At 54.6% G+C, this 21,934-nt stretch overlaps 1 protein-coding gene across 10 annotated transcripts in view; it reads right to left on the reverse strand.

Annotated features, from left to right (window-relative positions):
• Positions 1–21,934, reverse strand: part of PRKAG2 (protein kinase AMP-activated non-catalytic subunit gamma 2) — a 256,416-nt gene that overhangs the window by 124,709 nt on the left and 109,773 nt on the right. Inside the window, exon 1 of one of the 10 annotated variants that reach the window (XM_048213067.2) lies at positions 19,575–21,917. The exons of 8 other annotated variants lie outside the window; for them this stretch is intronic. In XM_048213067.2, coding sequence (XP_048069024.1) covers positions 19,575–19,668 — 94 coding nt within the window. In that variant the 5' untranslated portion in view covers positions 19,669–21,917. Of the gene's footprint in view, positions 1–19,574; positions 21,927–21,934 lie in introns of those variants that run through there. One more of the 10 variants, XM_048213066.2, reaches the window with a different exon arrangement.

The raw sequence follows: 21,934 nt of genomic DNA on the forward strand, positions 1-21,934 counted from the left end.
GAGTACCTGTCAATTTAGGGGCTAGAGTGCAAGAAGCTGTATTTTCTCCATACGTTCCCCCAAAGGATTCTCATAGACGGCGAGGGTGGGGTTCACCCCGAGGAAGGTAGGGGCCGGCTCACTTGAGCAGTGTCTCACACTTTCTCGGCCAGCACCTCCACCCAAAGGTAGATATTGTAAGTTGTTCTGACGCGTCAACACCGTGCGTGAGAAAAGTGCCTGACACGCAGCAAATGCCCATCAAACACCCAATGTCCTCATCGCCTGTGTCGCTGTGGCTGGTTTCCAAACCCGGGGAAAACGTACATCAAGGTGGAGACTTTTTTTTTTAAGAGAAAGAGAGGCTGGCGGGGGGGCGGGGGCAGAAGAGAGGGAGAATCCTAAGCAGGCTCCATACCCAGTGGGGAGCCTGACGCAGGGCTCCATCTCCTGACCCTGAGATCACGACCGAGCCGAAGTCAAGAGTCGGATGCTTCACGGAGCCGGCCAGGCGCCCCGAGATGGAGATTTCGCAGGGGCTTTGTCCAAACCTACGTGCTCTGCCATCTCTTGGCTCTAAGGCTGAGGCAGCGTATGCGTCTCTGTTTAGGGCCACTGACCAACAGAGAAAAGCAATACACAGACCAGGGAGTTCACATCTTGCTATCGGCCCCCAGGGTCGGGTACGGCACTGAACCCGAGGTTCCCTTGTCCTTTCAGAGGAGGATACGCGTGGAAGGACTTACTGTTAGATACCAAGGGAATGGAGAGAGACCTTTGTCTGGCAATAACGCCCTGTCATCCTTGCCCCCTCTGTGAGTCTGGGCATTCATGAAAGGGGCAGGGGGGCTGGCGGAGCAGGCCCACCTCATCCAGGCGGGTCTGGATCCAGTGATAAACCTTCCTGCAGTGTTCGTCATGCATGGAGCTTAACCCATCCCGCATACAGCAGGCCCATAGCCATCACTTACAAAGGCAGATGGGGGACACGGCTCCCATCACATCGCCGTGGAAACCGAGACTTACACAAATTCAAGCTTCACGGGGCTCCACAGAAATTCATTTCGCCAACAATTAGGAATTAATACCATTCTCCCAGTTACTGGTTTGGATTCCTCTAAGGAAAAGTTTTAACAACCGAAAGCACTTCGGAAAGCATGGAGGCCTGAGACAGGCAACTGGTTCGAAGATTTAAATGTCGATGCTGCAGGTGGGAGCACACGTGGATCCGGGGGGAAGGGGCAGTGTCACACCTTGAGCTTCCATACCCTTTAAGGGAACAGAGTGTTGGCAGTAATGACAGCAGCAGCAACTTGCTCCATAAGAATTTGGGGAAACAAAAGAAGGAAAGAGGTTGCCCTTATAAAGTTAAGTTTTGAAAAGCACGTAAAAGGAAGACGTAATTAGCCATTGATGAGAGTTACCCAAGAGACTGTGATTATATGGCTCAAGAATTTGGGAACGCCCATAACTACACTCAAGGTGACCCGGGTCACCTGCGGGGAGGCAGAAATAATATTTTACTCAAATTTAGTAAGCAGAAACTTTTTGGAGAAACTCCAGGCACAGAGAACGGTGGAAGGATGGTCATTCAAGGGCACAAAACAGGAAGCTCCAAATGCCTTTCCACACGCGGTCCAAGGGGAGGGTGGCCGGGCGCCAGCACATCCCAGATCACGCTTGAAATCACTCAGCGCTGTTGGGCTGGCTCCCCACGTCGCTCGGCAGGTAGGGTGCTGGTGTCCGCACCCCAGTCCACACACCCTGGTCCACGTGTGCCCATCATCTGTGCCACTGAGATGAGAAAGCTTTAGATCTGGACGGTTTTCTGAACTGAGAAACAGGCCTGTTCTTTGTGTGCTGGAGAGAGTGGGTTTTTGAGCCTACAAAGTTGATGACCCATCCTGAGACCTGGTGACCCACCAAGAAACGTGACCATGTGGGAGCGGTCTCTTGGCAGCTTGTCTCAACCTTCCTGGGGACCTCCCTCAAATGTACCGTCCTATGTCAGAAGGGTGTCTGTCTACCCAGCATTCCTTGCATCTTCCCTAGGCTTGGCTTCTGGTGGGGAGGGGCTCCGAAGTGGGGGATTCCCTCAAGACTCACTTTTCCAGCCCCCCTGTGGCAATAGCATTCCGCCAGGAGACCTAGACTGACCCTTGGACATCCTGAGCCAAACTCCTCAGGGGCAGGTGCAAAGCGGGATCTCCTGGTTTCCAGAGACGCGTGGCTGGATAAGTCTGCTCAGGCTGCCGTAACGGAATTGTACACACCAGGTGACTTCAACAACGGAAATTAATTTTCCCACAGTTCTCGAGGCTGGAAAGTCCAATATCAAGGTGCCAGCATGGTCAGGTTCTGGTGAGGTCTCTTCCTGGCTTGCAGACAGCTGCCTTCTCTCTGTGTCCTCCCATGGTAGAGTGTCTCCCTCTTCCCCACTTTATAAGGCCACCAATCCTATCGGATTAGGTCCCCACCCTTGTGACCTCGTTTTACCTTAATTATCTCCTAAATGCCCTATTTCTGAATGCAGTCACTTGGCGGGTTAGGGCTTTAACATACAAATTGGGGGGCACTGCATGAATTGGGAGGGTACCGCATGAATCGGGGGCACTACATGAATTGGGGGGGCACTGCAGGGGCAGGAGTTGTCCCGGTGTGCCCGGGGCCTGGCACTCCCAGTGCTGCATGGGTCCGCTGCCTCTGTCCTGGAAGAGACTCTGGGCACTTCTTGGGGACACGCAGCTTGGCTCTTTGCATCCTGGGGATTCTATGAGCTACTCAATATCCTTTGATAATTTTTTGGTGGGGAAGGTCAGCTTAAAATAGTTAGAACTAATTTCTGGCTAATTCAGAACTCCGATGTCAGGCCAAATAGGACCCCTTTCCACCGAGGTCACAGCTGGCTTCTCTGAATTTCCAAAGGGGATTCTCTGGCTCTTGCTTACCAGACGTGATAGTAGGCCTGCCACGTCCTCCCTCTCATGGTGTTGCTGTGTTAGAATCCCCTGGGAAGGGTGCTTTTGGGTTCTAAGTAACAGAAAGTCTAATTTACACTGGCTTTAACAAAAATATCTGTGTTGGGACAGGAAGTCCCACATGGGGCTGTGTGTCTTCTCTCCGTCTGTCAGGGCCTCGGCTCCCTTTGCTCATGGTCACAGATGGCTGCCAGCTGCTGGGGCAGTGTCTATGCCCACGTCCCAGGAGGAGGGAAAGAAGGAAGAACACTCCTCCACACCTTGGAATGGCACCCCCAACTCCAGTCAGCAGCACTCGGCCTGGGCCAAGACTAGTTGCCAGGTCTGCCTGAATCCCCAGTTTGTCAGAGAACCTGGCCATCCTCGGGCACATGCTCAGGAGCCTGGGAGGAGCCAGGCTGGGCTGGGAGTGGCCCTTCAGCGGACCTGAGCAGAGCAAGTCCAGCCAGCAGGGAGGACTCTGAGCACAAGACACAGACTGACCAGGGTGACCCCAGAGGTCCCCAGCCGTGTCACAGGAAAGGTGCAGGGCTGTCCACGGGAGCTGGCAAAGTGCAGGGTAGGGGGCAGGCCTCTAGCTGCTGGGTGGCAATGGAAGAGCGGACAGGCCCCAGAGTGACAGCATGGAGAACGAGACGGTATCCATTTGGCAGAACCTGAGTACGAAGTGGAGCCTTGATAGGCTGCAGGACGCGGGGGCCAGGACAGAATTAGACACATCAGAGCCATACTGGCTTCTGGGGCAGGCTGACAGGAGGGAGTAGGGGCAGGCAGGGAGAGCCCCAGGCTGGATGCAGGCTGACATTCGGGCACAGAGGGGACGGGGAGGATTGGCAGCAAGAGCCCAAGGTGCAGCACGGTTCTGAGAATGTTCTGGCCAGGTGGGTGGGGAGCTGCCCCTGAGAGTCCCACGTCCTGCAGGAAGAGCCTTCTCTAGACCCAAGGCCATATTGCCCTCGGGTTCCTTTTCTCCCTTTGGCATTAAAACCTGCTCCAGGAAAAGAACCTATTCTCAGTCCCTCAAACATTTTCCCTCCCCAGTGGCTCCTCTGAAAGGCTCATCTCTCCCTGGAAAGGAGGGCTCTGCTTTGATAATGGAATGCTAGTTGTTAACCGTTAACTGGCGGGGAGAAAGGAGAATTCCCTCTGTCCTGAAAGCAGCCAGGTTCTGGTGGGACACATGAGCCAGCAGCCCTGCCTCCATGGGCTTCTCCACCTGCGAGGGAGCGGAGCACGTGCACCTTGGCCTTCCCGCCATCAGCCAACACTCTCTTTTTACGGATGGTGCCGCAGGCACACCCAAACTGATAAGACAGGGCCCCACAGGTGGTGATTAAAGGACAGCCCTCCCTTCCCAAATGCCTCTGAGTCCTCTGACCAGCTCCCCACTTCTGAGCCTGTCACCCCAGCACCGCATCCTCCCCTCCCGTCCTCCCTGGGGTCTCTGCCTGCAGACACCGGGAAGCCAAGGACTGCGGGTAGGAGAGGCTTCCACCTTCCCGACGGGCAGCTGGGGTTCTGGGCTGGAGTCACCGGCTCCTTCTCTCCCCCAAGCACGTGTGGAGACGTCCTGGGTCCCCTGGGATTGGTGTCAGGTCCGAGTCAGGGGCCCTGGACTCCCCTTCATTCAAGGGGTTCTGGGTCTAAATGGGCTCAGGTCTGGGAACTAAGGGGCCGTGACCCTGTTCCTACGATTCGAGTTAGACGTTTGTGCCCTTGACCTAGGCCTTGCCCCCTTACGCAGACAAGAATGTAGCAGTCTTCCCCTCTGTCTCCTCCTAGGACCAGCACCGTCTAGTAGCGACACCCTCCTCTGCGTGAGGCAGACCCCTCCCGTGGCTCCTCCCCCTCTGCTGTCCTCACGGTAACCAAGCCCATCCTGTCTTTGGTGATTAAGTGGTGCCACCTGGGATCTAACTGTCCCCCCATTGCATTTAGGATTTCCAGGGCAGTGGGAGCACTTCCCACTATAATTCAGACCCTCAGAGAAGAGTGACCATAGAACTTTTCCAGGGTGCCGGGGCTCCCCTTACAAATTATTTGTCATGGTCTCACTGAAAAGTGTGTCCTCCGGATTCTCCTGGGGTAGGGGTGGAGGGTGGTGAGCGGGTCTTACATGAAAATCTACTCTCACATTCCGATGTCCCGAAGCCTTCGGATCCCATGTCCCATGGAAGGCATTTCAACTCCATGTAGTGTCGGCCACCCTTGGGTCCATGTTTCAGCCAACCCAACCAACCAAACTGCTAAGCCCTCTCTGCCCCTAGAGCCCTTCTGCAAGCCCTCGGCAAGCCCAAGAGTGAGCATCTCTGCTGGGTGAGTCAGCTCAGCCCTGCTCCCGTAGGCAACACGCCCAAGGAAAGAGGTGACTCTCCCACGGGCTGCTCCGGGTCCCTGGGTCAGGAAATCCCACAAGCACACTTAGAAGGCAGGACTGGTCCCCACTCACCTGGGACAAATGCCAGGCCTGTCTCCATGTCCACTGCCCCCCTACCAAAACCCTCCCCTGACCTCCTGGGCCTCTCTGTACTATTTTTTCTAAGGACCCCATGCCCCCAGGCCACCTCCCCCAGGCCAGGCCAGTGTCTTAGCCCCCTGCCAATCTCCCAACCCAGAGTCATTATGCCTCTTCCAACCCCGTGCCTTGCTCTGTGTGATTGGCTAACTGGTGCTTAGCTGCTAAATGTAGATTTGTACAGGCTCAAGAGACACAGAGGCCTCTGGGAAGGATAAGGTACAGCAGATGGTGCCAGGATCCAACGCATGCCACCCGAGCTGAAACATGCACCTGTGGAAAGTTGGATGTTGGGGACCAGGGGCTGCTCACTGTGTCCCTTGGATCACACTGCAGGTGGCTGCCCCTAGGTTCCCACGGGGGCCCGATACCCCAGCGATAACTCTGAGGTGGTCTCCGGCTCTCTCACCGTCTCATTACACAACAGCGGTGGGCGTCAGGAAGCCCTCCCGCCGGCGGGTACACAGGCTGCCTTGACGGGCCTGCAGTCCCAGCGGGGCGAGATGGCCACGTCCACTGACCGATAAGCAAAACACGGTGTCCACGCACAACGGAATCCTATGTCATCTGAAAAAGGGAGGACACCCTGACACACGCCACAGCATGGATGAACCCTGAGGACACTGTGCTCAGTGACAGAATGGGACTGTCACAAGGGGACAAATGCCGTGTGATTCCACTCACGTGAGTCAGGATGACAGTCAAATTCACAGAGATGGAAGATAGGAGGTGGGTCTACGGGGGACAGAGAATGGATGCGTTAGTGTTCAGTGGGGGCAAGAAGAAAGTTTGGAGGATGTTGGTGGCTGCACGGCAGTGTGAATTAATGCCACAGAACCGTACGCTTAAAAATAGATAAATGGTAAATTTCATGGTTACGTGTTTTTTACCACTATGTAAAAAAAATGCCAAAACAAAACAAAACGAAAATAAGGAGTGGCATGTCACTCAGAGCCACCACGTGTGGCTCACGGGCAGCGAGGGTTCCAGCGGAGCAGAGAGGGGACTCCCTGGGAAGGTCCAAACCTGAGGAGCCAGGTGCCCCCACCTGCCTGTGGGCCCAGAGGGCTACGTCGGCCCGGTGGCTCCAACCATGCCCCGTTTCAAGCTTACTTCTCGCTGTCACCCACATCCATGGTCTACTCTGCCTGAATCTCTGAGCCAGGACCTTGCGACGGTCGCAACAAATCTCCCATCCAATGCATAAAAACTTGCCCTTGGCTGGGATAGCCCTTGTGATAACAACTAACAGTGCTGAGCGCCTACTGTGTGCGGGCAGGGTGCCCATCCTCGGAGGGGCCACCGGCCCCACCCCAGCCCTGTCAGGTGGGGCCGGCGCCTCCAGAGCGCTGAGCTCCCTAGAGGCCCACAGAGACAACTGGGGTGTTGTGGATGCTTGTGATTGTGGGGAACTTCTCTGGCTTTCAAACACTCTGACATTTTGTTTTGGTTTTTAGATTTTGAAATGTAGTAAAATGCATCTAAAAAGCACATCTATTTTCAAGGTGGGGTGGTGGATATTTCTCTCCTATGAAGTTGAGTTCTGTTTCTCTACGGGATGAGAACAAGGTAATCCCGCTTCACTAGGGCACTCCTTCAAATCTTTGAAGGCTGTCCCCACCCCTCGCTAAGCTCACTCCTGTCCCTGCCAGCGTTTCCAGTTCTTTCAACTCCTTTTCATATGACAGGATTTTCAGTTCTCATATCAACCTGATAATTAAGTTCCTGACCTTGAAAAATGTTTACAATCCCATAGAAGAATGAAAATTTAAGATTAAGAAATGGAATAAGGCCCACCTGGAATGACTGTTTATAATTCAGTATTAAATCCTATGGTTCGGACCAGAAAGGAGAAGACGGAGGAGGTCTAGGCAGGGGGAGGCTTCTGTTGCCCTGTGGCCCCGAGAATGCTTGCAGGGGACTGGCCATCCCACCCCAGGCCTTTCCGCTTTTAGGTGAGTCGTTAAAAAGGCCCGAACAGCTACCTCCCCGCACCTCGAAATCTGTCTGGGGACTCGCAGCTGAGCGGACTGGGCCCTCCCCCACTTCGATTTCCTTTGATTTTTCTATCCTAGGGATGAGGTGATCTATTTTTAGTGAAGAGGCTGCTGTAAGTGAGAAGTTGCTATAGCGACAGCTGGTGGTTACAAACCAGGTCCTGCTACAGTTCCCAGTCATAAATAAATCCCAAACGCTGAGCCCCAGGAAGCACACAGCCTTAGAGACGGGAGCTCCTCCCGGATCCACCGGGGACCCCGCCTGCTCTGCTTCATGGTGCAGTGAACAGGCTGAGCCTGAGTCCTCGCTAGTGGGGAAGCCGACCAGGACGCGGGACGCTGGGCACTGCCTTTCACTGCCTCGCCAGGGACTGACGCTACACCTCAAACACCGGCTGAGGAAAAACACCTGCGTTTGTGCAGCTCTGGAGCCGGGCAGAAGGAGGCTGGTTGTGAGTGCAGGGCACCAGGTGGGCCAGCGCGGGAAAACGCAGCCCCGGCTTCGGCTTAGAGCCTAGCCCGGGGGGCGGGCTGCACGCACAGCCACCGCTGAGCTATGCACGAGGCTGCGCACGTGCACGTGCGACGACCAGCAGCCCTCGTACACGTCCCACAGAAGCATGCAAACGTCAAGAACATTCACAGCAGCATTCCGTCAGGGCCCCCAGCCGGAAACCCCAGGCCCATGCAGGCGGTGGACGGAGGAGCTGTGGTCGATGCAGGGGACGGGGAGCCATGCAGGGGCGTTCCGCGCCTGGCAGCCGAAGAGGATGCAGGGTAGTGACAGCATCAGCTGGGCTGTATCTCACAACGTGCAGGGCGAAGAAGCCAGGTGAAAAAGAAATCTTGTGTGGACCCGGCGTAGAAAGTTCAGCACCAGACCACGCTGATCTTGGGGCGGGAAGTGCCCTGGAGGGAGCGTGGGGGAGGCTTCCGGGGTGCTCTTGTGATGCTCTGTTCCTTGGTCTGCATGTCGGTTACATGCGTGTGTTCAAACTGCATATTTACCACCTACGATTTGTACGCGTTTCGGTGTGCTTCTACTTCTGTAACATCTACGGTAACGAGGTTTTAATTAGTACTGCATTGTTAATCAATCCCAACCACGTAGTGCCCGAGGTAGATCTGTTTGTGGGTGCTGGGGCCTTCCGGGACGAGGGGACCCAAGCCCCATCTGGTTACAGCAAGTCCAGGGGCAGAAGTCCCAGACCTGGTCATAAGGATGCGGTGACTCTGGGTGACCTACCACCAGCACGGGAGCCCTGCTGTGGGGCCATCCGGGAGAGGGGACGCTGGTGTCGCAGGAGACCCCTGGGAAGGGGGACCCTGGACGGGCTTTGGAAGGCGACAGCAATCACCCCCAGGCTGAGTGCACCTTGAGGGTTCCTGGCCCTGTGGGCCCCAGCCTGAAGACACAGCGCTTTGCTCGTCTTTCTGGGGTACCGTCTGGGCATCTCCTCAGGTTATGGCCACCGCTGCTCAGAGGTCATCTCAAGGCTACGGAACTTCTGTTTCTCCTCTGATAGCTTTGGCTGTACTGTGACCAGGCTGAGTCACTCAGGAATGAGCAGCAGGGGGACAGGGGACTTCTGACTCAACATCCCCCATGACTCACAGACGGTCTCGGTAGCAGCCGGGGTGTGGGTGAAGAATGTGGCAGAAAGGGGAGGCTTTGTGTGTTATTGCAGCGGAGGGGAGGGGTACCGGTGGCCCACCTCACGCATATTCAGTAGAGGGAAGCCCTATGGAAAGGGTGCCCGGCGTCATGGGGCTGAGGCTGCCTGGAGAGAGCGGAGACACTCATCTCCTTTGATAGGTTGCCACCTGTGACCGACATATCTCTTGGCCTCTCTGGGCCTCCGTTCTCATATCTGTAAAATGTGAACACCCCGCCACCATCTCCTCTACCTGCCTTAACAGAGTTATTGAACATAAAACGTTGTCAGCCACACCACACCACGTGATACCATCACTGATAGCTAACGGCGCTGTCCCTACCACCCAGGTCAGCGCTCAAGGTTCCGGCTGTGTCCCAGCCCCTAGCCCCTTCCCAAGCTGGCCTTCCTCTACTCCCCTCCACGACTCCCTCCTGGTCCTGGCTGGCTGCTGCACCGCCTCCCGCCTCTGATGCCTGTGTCTCAAGGCTGGTGACCAGGGCCCCGCACATGCTGGCACTGGGAGACACCTGCCTGGAGACACCCACCTCAGGGCCATGGGGCTGCCCACAAGCAAGTGGCAGGAGGTGCAAGGCAGGGGCTCCCCCAGGGGCTGGAAACACCTGCAGCTCTTCTCCCGGGGGGAGGCTGAGGGAAGCTGCTGCAGAGGCCCAGGGAGGACGTTCTTTGTGCAGGACCAGCCCTGGCTCCTCCTCCAGGCCCTCTCCTAACACCCTCCCTGGCTGACACCCCTCCCGGGAGCCCTAGCCTGGCATCCTCGGTTCCGCCCAACCTGGCCCCATTTTTTCTTTCTGGAATTTTCTTTAACTGCCCCTCCCCCCATGTTTCCAGCAGTCCAGCCTCACCTCCCGGGTCCAGTGCGGACAGAGCCCAACTCCACCCGAGCCCCAGAGCATGGCACAGGAGCGCCCATCCTGGGGCCTCCTCTGTAGGCACGTGTCCTGACCCCGGCCAGACTGCAGGCAGCCGTGAGCCGCATCTCACATGCTCACTTCATTTTCAGCACCAGGCTAACATACACACATGATACGTGCATTTATCTGACAGATGAACTTGTGGTTTCTGGCTTATCTAATGATGTGCAGCCAGATACACATCATAAAAGAAATGTGTCAAAACCTGGTTCGTACAGAGTGCAGACCGCGGCCCAACAGGCTGGTCTGAAATTAGCCAGCACACCTGCAGCTGAAACGTCATATCCATCTCTCTCTGCGGTGGAATCTTTTCAAACTAAGTCCTATTTCAAATCCACAAAAAGGGATACAGTAATTTTAAGAAAACGACCGATTTGAACGAAGCATCAACAGGTCTCATATTTTTTTTTAGTGTAAATTTAGATTATCAGAGTTTTCTGAGAATGAGTCTACTTGCATAGAGTGAACGCACAGCTCTAGGGAATACGGAGCTGGACAAAGTCAATGGCGTGGCCTCAGAGACAGGGCCCTCATCACTGCCTGGGCCGCCCCCACCCACGGTGCCTCAGTGCCCTCAGTCTGAAGGAGCCACACCTACATGTGGGGAGAAGCTCACAGATCACTTGCGTGGTCCTCGGGTCCTTATGGAGTGCCCAGGGTGGATCAAGCTCCATGTCTGGCTACATCAGTGAGGATTCAGTTTGTTCTCATTTCACAGAAAAATCCAAAATCACAGTGGCTTCAGCAAGGGAGAGGTTTATTCTCCTTTCACACAGAGGATGCCTGACAGGTAAGCAGCCAGAGCTGTCTGGTAACCCAGACTCCTGTCTCTAGATCCCACTGTCCTAAGTGTGTGCACCTTCACCCTCAGCAGGCACCTCAGGGTTCAAGACGACTGCTAGAGCTCCAGTCATCACAGCTGCATTCAAGACAGGGCAAAGGAAGAAGGATCAATGGGGACCCACCCTTCCCCTGTTTTACGAGTCTTTCCTGTAAGTCTAAACCACATTCTCCTTGATAACTCACTGAATAACTTTGTCGCAGGCCCTCCCGAGCCACATGCAGGCCACAGAATGAGAACTGGAGTCTTGTTATTGAGGAAGGTGGGTCATGCATGTGGGCAACAGTTGGAGATCTGTCACAGGCAGAGAGAGAATGAGACACAGTCTCCACATCCGAGGAGTTCGGCAAGTCAGCCCAATCAGACTAACCAAACACTGCACTGAGTTACTGTCTTCCTGCCAACGGTAAGAGAGCAAGATGGTGGCGGGTCCTGGAGCGCTCAGGAGACAGTCTGTGGAAAAGCCCCAAGAGGGTGGTGGGCCTGGACAAGGAGGGCGAGGAGGGTGCGTCCAGCAAAGGGAGAAACACACCCAGCCCCATTCTCTTCAGCTTATCTTCTGAAGACAACACGGAGCCGGAAGGGACCCCTGTCAGCCACGTGACCCAGAGAAGTCACTCTCGGGGCCTGCTTGTCTTTTCTATCAGCCTGCAATGAGAGCAAACTCCCCAGGGGCCACGGTTATCTGGACACTCGGCACCCTCGACCAGCCCACACAATGCGGGGGTGGATTCGGGCCTGCCAACACCCCACAGTGGAAACCTCCAGCAGAACGCCATTGTTTGTTTGGGAGAAAACCTGCTTTTCTAGGGTGCATCCGGGGACCTGTGTCCGGCGAGGCCACACTGCTCTCAGCAGGAGCCTCAAGAGCAGGAGGTGGGGGCCGAACGTGTGGAAGGGGTGCTGTGCCCGGTGGGTGCCACCGAGGCCGACCTTCCAGGCGCTGAGATGCTGGTGTCATTCCCCTGAGCTCTGGGCAGCCCTGCTAAGGGCCCGTGACACAGGCCCCACCCGGAGCCCTCTCCGCTCCCCTCCCATTCCTCTCCCCACCACCAGACACCCATCTGGTGATCTCTGCCCAGAGCGGCCTTCCCCTCCCAGGCCCCCACATTGAAATCAGACCCTTCTGACAAAATATCAGCTTAGCCTTTCATTTTTATCATTTTTTATCATATACTTTTGTGACCTATTTATGCATGTTTGCTCAATATCTCCTTGCTTCCCCACTGTGTCCCCAGCACCCAAGTCCCACACGCCACGGCCGGAGCTTACAGAGTGAACCACAGAGACTGAGCAGGAAGCAAGCACCGGCAGGTCGGCGATGCCCCCGCTGGGGGCCGAGGAAGGGAGAGAGCACAGGCCGGGCGGAGGGGCTGCGCCAAGTGGGAATCAGGCCGGTGAGGCCCAAGGAGACCTCAGAATGGAAGCAACCTGCAGGCCAGACGGTCTCTTCTGCGTCTCCCAAGAGCCCACAGGGCAATGCCGGGTCCTCTGGGGGCCCTCGTGTTGGTCTGGCCACACCCTCCTGTTGCTTTCTTCCAGAAATAAGGCCACGGTTTGGCAAGTCTCAGACTCCATGCAAATGGACACAGAGCACCCGTGTCATATTCCTGCCCACCAGGCACACGGTTGTTTTGTGGGATACTGTCTACGACAATGGGAGAGAAGGCCGCCCAGCACACTTGTCCACAGACACTCACATGGCACTTTCCGCGGCCTAAAGACACCCCCTTCACCTTGGTCCACAGGCACGAAAGACGGTGTCCTTGAAATGAGAGGGAGAAACATGTGCCCAGAGGGAAGTAACCCAAGGGGGAGCCGGGCATGGAAGGCCCAGGAGGCCAGGGTGTCTGGACTTGGGGGACACAAGCCCCTGCACCCAGACCCCGCATGCTGGAGGCTCAGCTCTCAAGGAAGGCAGAGGGCCACCCAGCAGAGTTGAAAACACTTGGAAGTGAAAGGTAAGGAGGGGTGAGAAGTCTGGGAATGATACCTATAACATGAACTCTCTTTTCTTCTTTTCTGTGTTCGTAATCTGGTGTCCGTGTCCTCACCGACTGGGGAGAGACAGCCCCTCCCAGGTCAGCCAATTCTCAGAGAGAGCATGCCTTTCACGGGCAAACAAGCCAATCCAGAGCCCAGACTCAGAACTCCCTCCCCTGTTCGGTTCTTACACTCGGAAGGCACCGTCCCCCTGCCCTAACTTACCATCCCAGGGCCAGGGACCAGACAGCTGGAGAAAATTCGACACCCCACAGCCCTCTGGAACTGTTCACATCAGCCAATTCCAAATCTGCTGACCCTGCCTGGCTTTGCCGTTCCCATGGAAACCACCCTAGAAGCTCCTGACCATCCTCTCCCCTCAACCAGATAGGCTTCTGCCTCCTGACCTGCCCTGCTGCTGCCCCGCGCGGCTGTGTGTGTGCCGTGCCCCCGTCAGGAACTACCCGTTCACGGCAGCATCCCCTGACTTGTCTGTCGGCCTCACTGAACCTGAATAATAATAAAACATACATTTGAAAATACGTCTCCCCATCCTCTATGCATTTCCCTGTTTCCTTCTTTGCTCCGTACTGGCGGACATTAAAAGTTTTCCTAATATGTATACACACAATAAACGGTCAACAGAAAAACTTCCAGGGAAGTACGCACTCATTCCAGCGAACAGAGAATTTCTCAGAAACCCTTGATGAGGGGCACCCGAACTGAGGTGGCTTCCCAAGACGTTCACTCTCCAGGTACTGAGTGCAGAGAAAGAGGACCGGCGCCGAGCCTGCCATCCGGAGCTCAGGGGTCCTGCTTTCTGGTCGGTTCAGCCTTGTCTGCCAGCAAAGCTGAGCTTCTAGGAGGAAGGGGCGACACGTGACTTGGTTTGTAGGTACGAAAGCTATAGGGAGGCTGAACGGTAGGCTCAGCAGGGTCCTACGAGTTCTATCACTTATTTGTTGCTCTTGATGAAATGCCTGGTATTAGCTGATTTGTGTGTTGTCTCTTTCAGCCCAGCGTGGGGCTCGGCAGAGTATTTTAGTTACCCGAGTTACCAAAACTCGCTTCTGAATCTGCCTTGAACCCTCTAGCTCTTCCCTCTCTTCCCAGCAGTCTCTTGCTCTGAAGTCCCAAGACTGTGCACCCACTCTCACAGCCAGGGGCCAAGCACGGGTCTGAGCCAGGGCCTGACTGGGAGGGGACACATGTCCTCCTAGGGGCTTACACTCTGGACCACCACCACTGCTGAGGGGTACCCGTGAAGGCCAGGGACACGGTGGGCCCAGAACCCATCTAGGCCCTCAGGGAACATCCACACTGATTGGTTCTTGAGAGCATTTGGACCCTGTATATTTTTTTCTTCTCAATCATTAAAGACAAATAATTACTGGAGAACAGAATTCATTCTGCTCTTTAGATGTACCAAGCTCTTGATCTCATCTAGAAGCGAGAGGCCCACACAATGCCTTCAGGTGCCAAGGCTCCTGAGCCCTTGGACCCACCCTGGGCCAGGTCCTTCCAGAAGGGTCTGGATGCAGAGCAGCAGGAGTGGTCTGACCCCAGCAAGGCAGTCCAGCCCTGAGCCGAGTCCCTGAGCCACGGGAGGCCTCTCCGTCACTGTCCAGAGTCACCGTGTTTAAATCCAGCTCCTTTCCTGAATGTTCTCTCTCCCTTATGTCTCTATGTACCCCACCGGCTCTGCAATCTTGTCCGACTGCCTCAGATGTCCACGGTGCCAGCATCATCGGTGAGGGTCGAGTGTCTCTGTTCAGGACTCCCCAGAGGATAGCAGCTCCCGGAACCACATTGCCCACGTGCTGCCTAACCTCGCGGGGCCCACGAGCACCCATTTCCCCGTCTCTGTCGTCGCTCGCCCTGTTGCTAGGACTCTCCTCTCTGTCCCGCTGTGACGGAGAAGGGAAGAGGCGTGGACAGGGACAGTCCCAGCCACCACTGTCTCCCCCAGGCCTCACTCAACCCTGGAGCTGTCTGTGCACAGATGGGAAGCCGAGGCACAGGGCGGGTGAGCACACTGCCCGCGGAAACGCCCACCCGCAGCGGCTCCGCCTCCCGCCTGCCTGCTGGGTGCCGACCGCCCGACTGGCTGAGTGATCCAGGGAGCTTGCAGAGAGAGGATGAATCCGGAAGTGCTTAACTGAGATTTTCCCAGGAAGCCCTGGTCCGGGCCATGCCTTCCACCTGTTGTCTACCAGGGGCCCGTGTCCAGGGACCGCCGAGCAGTGCTTGGTGACGGCTGCACAGGGGAGGAGGGGAGAGGAATGCAGAGCTCTTCCAGCTTGGCGCAAAGTGGGACGGCCGGGGGCCTGCGAGCCAGGCCTCCCTCCCCCGATTTCTAGCTGAGATGAGCATTCCTAAACTGTCTGCTGCTCCCAGGAACACCAGTAAAAGCCCTCCTGTAATCCCAAACACCTCCACCCCAACTGTTCTGGAGTCTGAGACCCCCCCAGAATACCCCGGCCCTGATCCTTGCAGACGAGATGCTGGGTCTGTGCGAGCGCAACTACAGCACAGAGAATGGGAGCCCGGACTGGGCAGTTCCAGGTGGGCACCAGGCCCACGGCGAGGCAGGGTGGGGACTCAGTCCCGGGGCTGCCACTACACGGTGGCCACGGGGAAGGCCCAGCCCTCAGAGCCCATCAGTGCTCTTCTCAGGCCCCCAGGGGCTCCATCTCACGCAAGTACAACCCTGAGCCCCCTGCACGCCCGCACGACAGTGAATAAACTGGCTGCCGAGCTCCCCCTCCCACCAGCTCCCCCTCCCACGTGGTGGGAAACCACACTCGGCCTTCCACCGAGCACTCGGCTCTGTTTCCTGCTATCCACACCCTGCCTCTTGCTGCTCCTGGAACATAGCAAGGGTGTCCCTTCTCAGCACCTGGCCTTCCATCTGTCTGGAAGGACCTGACCACCGGGGTCTGCACAGCCCACTTCCTCCTGCCCCTCAAGCCCTGGCCGAGGAGACCTGCCCAGCTAGCTGACCGCTCATCCTGCCTCTTCCTCTGCCACGCTCACCACCGCCTGGCGTCACAAACGGAGGCTCACTTGTCTGTTGGACAAGCCAGACACAAAGGACAAACACTGTGTGACTGCACTTGTATGAGGTTCCTAGAGACTCAACTCAGAGAGACGGAATGTTGAGAGGTGGGTGCCAGGGGCCGGGGAGGATGGAATGGGAGGTGTTGTTTAATGGGTGTGGAGTTTCAGGTGGGGATGACGGAAAGTTCTGGAGATGGATGGTTGCACAGCAATGTAAATGTAGTTACTGCCGCTGAACTGTGCACTTAGAAGTGGGGAAGGTGGTAAATCTTATTTCACCACAATTTAAAACAAAAGCGCAGACACCGGTGGGATTCGCAGAGCACCGGGCATCGCTGAACCTGACAATGGGTATATGACGCTGTTCTCCCCACTTCTCTGTAGACTTGAAAATTTCCATTACAGAGACGTAAGGGCGTGTATTTGAACGAGAGACTAAAGGAGCACTGGTATCTTTCAGGGCAAGCACAATTGCATGGAGACCCTGAGGGATGGGCAGGGAGCAGAGGGGATAGCTGGGGGAGGCAGGACGGACGGACCGCAGACGTCACTTTCCAGCCAGGCCCGCTGCTCGAGGCAAAGAGCGAGGGACACTTCCCCCTGGACTGTGCCCAGCTGTGGGCTCCGCTTACATTCACAGACGACAGGAGAACTGGACAGGCAGTATGGGGGGAATGAGTATATCCGGGCATGAGAAACTCAGGACTTTTGTTCCAGAAGTGGTTGTACATTTATCCCAAGGAAGGCTAACGGGAAGGGGAGGCTCCCTGTAATGCCAAGACCCACCAGAAGTTCTGGTCTTCAGCGTCGCTCAGACCCCTGTGGCATGGGGACAGAGCCCCAGGTTCCTGACGCACCCCTTGGCTTCCTGTCTCTAGGATGGTCCTCAGGAGGGATCTCGTAAGACTCCAGTACATAGATCTTTTAACTACTCCCCTCTAATCGCAGAGGGTAGAAAAGTTGCTGCAGCCAATTCTCTCATCTATCTGACTAGCGTGATCCTGCCGAATATTCCTTGTACATTTTTATTATTATCGACACCTGCTTTGGCTACATAATCTGGATGTCTGTTGACCAGAGAGGCTGGAAAAGTCGAAATCATCGCTTATATATCACACAGAGAATGAAAACCGGAGGCGCTTGCCTCATTTTGCAGGGGAGCTGGGTAGAGGCAAAACTCTGAGGCCAAAAGGGATGAGTTTTCATGAATCCAAACCTTCAAGGGTGTTTTATCACAAGGCTTGAAGGGTTCAAAATCCCAACGAGAGCCCTGTACTTCCAAAGGAAAATGCCATCCAGGCAAATACAAATGGACTTCGTGATTGCTGACCGGCCGTGGCCTGATTCTCCCGGTGGCTCTGGCCGGTCAGGAGGCAGGGTGCAAGTGTGTGCACGCATGTACGTGTGCATACGTGTGCAGTAAAGAGGTATCTTGGCCTGAGGAACTGCAGGAAAACCAGCCAGTGAGACAAAGCACACCTTGTCCCACGAGGTGAGCGGCTCCCGGGACAGTGGGCACGGCCCTGGGGTGCGCGGAGCCCGTGCGACTACCGGCGCATGCTTGAGTTGAGGGAAATGGAGCACAAGTACAGGACAGACACTGTCACCACCCTCGTGGAAGCTTTCTTGGGGGCAGAAGAGACCCCCTCTAAAATTCTTTGCTATGGGAATAACCGTAGGAAGGGGTGGAGTTGAGAAAACAAGAAGCAATATCTACTCGGCGACCAGGAACAATGCATCCCATAACCAGCAATTTCACAGCGAGAGCATGTGATGGGGTCACAATGACGGACGGAACGCTCCTTTGGGGACGCGCCCCTGTCCCTGAGAAGCCAGGAGATCACAGAACAGGTGACCCGGCTTTAGGGGAGGGATGGTTAAGCCGAGTCTGGAGAGGTAGGTGAGGGTTAGCGGGGCACAGAAGGAGGGGAATGCCCAGTGGACACAGTTTTTTCTTCATTTGGTGTCTCCCCGCCCAACACCTGCCATGTGGCCTTGTTCTTGGCTCCTCACATACGGAGACTCTGACAAAAAGAAACCCAGGACACACCACAAGCCTGGATGGCAGGGCTCTGGCCACCTGCTTCTCAAACCCCAGAGGAAGGTTCTGGAGGGAGCCCTGATTTTCCCGACCCTGGTCAGAGCTGGCATTTGCATGTGAGCACTTAGAAAACTTGGTCGACATGCAAATATTATTTTTCATCTCAGAAGCGTAAGAGACACGATGACAGCCAAATTTTAAATGTAAGAGGAGAAACCACAGTCTGGCAAATAATAGGCTCTTAATAATGGGCCTGCCCGGCCCCGTTGGCAAAACGAGACTTTTAGTTAAATATTGGGTTCAGGTTTAATTCTAGGGTAAATGAGTGTTTATTACTTTATTATTTCTTTAAAAAGTCTTCTTTTTAAACCACATCTATGAATCAAGTCCAAGACACCTGCCGTTCCTCCCGTAGGCAAGGAGCAGGCGACGTGCTCCTACCTAACTTCTCTGTAGCATCCGACCAGACACTACTCCTTAGTTCCTTCACAAAGTTGAAAAGTCCCTGCTTCCAGAGCTGCTGTGTCCTCTGGTCACACTCCCCAGGGTCACCAGCCTCACACCGGGGCTGCCAGAGGCTTTCTGGAAGTAGCTGGTTAAATTGGATTAGCGAGTGAAGTCAGCGAGTTTTATATTCACCTTTTTATTTTCACGTACTGCCCAGATGCTTTACCAAAGTCATCTCCCTGCTACGCACAAGGACTTTTTTTTTTTTTTTTTTTTGCCACTTACCATGTCATATGCCGCTGAAGGGACACAATTTAATGCACTGCTCAGCTTCCCCATCTTCACTACCTCTGGGATGCGTGCAGGGCCCTGTTGCTCCGTCTCACAGTGGGGTGCTCGGGAACATCCCACGTCAGGCACTAGCCATCAGGAGCTTGAAATGAAGAAGCCTACCATCTGATTTTGAGTGGGCAGGTCTTAGCCAGGCCTCCAGGAGCTAGAATGCTTTGCAATCTACCTACCCTGCCAGCCATCCAGAGGGAAACCTACCCCAAATCCACAGGTCACTGGAAATACTGAATCGCAGATGCTCCCCCACGTCCTGGTCACACTGGTCCCAATCCCAGTGTGTGGAGAGGCTGTGGAAGGTCCAGAAGCCAGGGAGACCACAGGGCAAACCCAGGGGACGCAAATCAGGCAGGTGCTTTTCCTGCCCACGTTAACCCCTGATCTGTTCGATTCCTCAGCCATAGGGGTGAAGGGTCCGTCCCCTTGACCCTCAACACTAGTTTTCTCTACACACACATTTCATCTTTAACGGCCAAAAATAACAGTTCCAACCCATTCTTTCTTTTTCCCAAGCTGCTGGTTTTACCTGAATGAACGACAATCCAATCAGTCACTAACCTCATTGGGCCAGGTGGGGTAAAACAGAGGGGACAGTCTCAGAACAGCACTGGGCAATTCATGATAAGCATTACCATCAATAAGGAGACACCTGTCAACCTAGTCCTCTAACTCCTGCCTGGCAATTACATCCGCGCACAGCTACGGCTTAGGAGGCGACGCACACGCACGCACGCCGCGGGGTTTCCCTCCTACAGCACGGACTGACAGAGAACTGGGCAAAGGGAAGAGTCCTACCAAAAAGGCCATGGGGCTCCGACTGGCGCCTCTCAGTGCTCCGGTTTGGGTTCTTGTGCTTCTTGTTTCCCCTGAGACTCCCGAAGCGCTTCATGAAGAGCTGTGGCCACAGGAGCAGCGACAGGTGACCATACCAAGACCCGTCGAACCCGTGTCAGCACCAGGTGGCAGGGAGCCGGGAGAGGCACAGCATCAGCCAGCAGGTGTAGGGCACCCGGCAGCCTCAGCCACCAAGAGCTTAAAGACACAGCCTGTGAGTCCAGGTGTCCCGGCCGGGGGCCCTCACCCCCAACACAGGATGGGTCACTCTCAGGGCCAGCAGCTGCCTCAGGACTCGCAGAGCAATCCCACTGCAGTCCTTGCCCTGAGAGAGAGCTCAGCCGTCCTCCCCTCTACAACTCGGGCCACAGCCGCAGGAGCAGCCCCGCTGTCCTTAAGTAGGCAAGAAGCTGCCGGAAGCGCAGGCAGAAGCTGCCAGTGGGTTTGTTTATGTAGCTAAGGTCAGCTGCGCACTCAGACACTCCAGGGCTTTTCCTCCTTAAAATCAGAAAAGGAGGTAAGACTAAATAGGCAAGCGGAGCCCAGGCCCGCCGGTCATGTGCAGATCTGCAGATGTCTCTTTAAAAAGACTGTAAAAGGAAACCGCCCTGGACAGACAATTCTTGGCACCAATCGGCCAGAGCACATTCCCATTATGACATGACATCACACAACTATTTTGATTCATGTGTTCCAGGGCTCCACGGGGTCAGAAGGCTCCGGCTGCTTCTTGGTGGAGGAGCGACAAGTCCTGGGGCTGGAAATCACTGAATCTATTTCAGCTCGTGCTCCTTCACAATGAAAGATGCAAGACCACCTGTGAGATTGGGATTCGGGAGCCCCTGGCATTCACCGGAAGGTTCTCCAGCGGATGCACAATTTAAGCCCTGGGCTTAAGAACCGTAGAGTGCCAGAGCTTTTATTTATTCATCCGTGTAATTATTTATTTATTTAATTAATTAGTAGGCTCCACCCCCACGGGGAGCCCACTATGGGGCTTGAATTCACGACCCTGAGATCAAGACCTGAGCTGAGTTCAAGAGTTGGACCCTTAACCCACTGAGCCACCCAGGCACCCCCCTAGAATGACAGAGCTTTTAGACAGAGATTTTAGAAAGAATCTAGTCCAACCCCCTTCCATTACAGATGGGGAAGTTGAGGCTCAGGAAGAGGGTGGGACTGCCCAAGGTCCTGTAGCTAATGGCAGAACCAGGGCTAGAATTCTAATTTCCTTGACTCCTAAGCCAAACCCCAGTCTCATAAAACACAATAAAACCTCATATGTGTTTTGCAACTAATAAACCAAACTTTAAAAATATAAGATAGAAAAATAATTTTTAAATTAAAAAAATTTTTTTCTGATGTCTTCACTAGGCAAAGGGAAGTTACAGGACATGCTACTGACTAGCTTTCTGATCTTGAAAAGTTACTTCCCATTTCTGGGCCTCAGTTTCCCCCTCTGCGTATCAAGATAAGACTTGATCACATTAGGATTTCCTCGACTTCCAGAAGTCTGAACTTCTAATGGCTGTTTGGTGTGCCTTTTCCTTCCTGCTGGGAATGATGGACAGAAGAACTGATCAAATATTTGTAGCAAGGATGCATGAATGAACAAACAAAATAGTTTTGCCCTCAAGGAATTTGCAAATGACAAGGTTAAACTGTAAAGCAATAGTAATTGCATAAAAAAGCTGTTTGTGATCAACAGTGGGCGGCCAGTATGGGCAATGAGTGCCGTCAGTACACGGATGGAGGGGCAACGGCATGGCCCCCTTGGAAGGGAGTGCGTGAGCTGGCCTTGAGGGCTGGAGGGTCTGGAGGAAAGGAGAGAGGCCAGGCCAGGCCAGCGCAGAACAAGTCTCAAGATCCACCCCCAGCTGGGTCTCCCAATGTACTGAGTGGATCATCTCTGTTGTTAAATATGGTAGCCCATACTTACTGGGATTGAACTCTGAAAAAGACAGTGTAGGTAAGTTTTTCCCATCGAGATTTCCTTTTTTTTTTTTTTTAAATATCTTATCAATTCAGATCCTAACAGAAGTTGAGATGTTCTTCTGATTTAAAAATAAAACAAAGCAGGAGCACCTGGCTGGCTCAGTTGGTAGGGCATGTGACTCTTGATCTCAGGGTCATGAGTTCGAAACCCACATTGGGCATAGAGATTACTTGAAAAGAAAAAAAATAATGAATAAAAATTCACTTAAAAAAATAAAAGCAAAGCAGGGGCGCCTGGGTGGCATAGCGGTTAAGCGTCTGCCTTCGGCTCAGGGCGCGATCCCAGCGTTATGGGATCGAGCCCCACATCAGGCTCCTCTGCTATG

The sequence above is a fragment of the Ursus arctos genome, unplaced genomic scaffold (genome assembly GCF_023065955.2).
Source record: "Ursus arctos isolate Adak ecotype North America unplaced genomic scaffold, UrsArc2.0 scaffold_3, whole genome shotgun sequence".
Lineage (NCBI taxonomy): Eukaryota > Metazoa > Chordata > Mammalia > Carnivora > Ursidae > Ursus > Ursus arctos.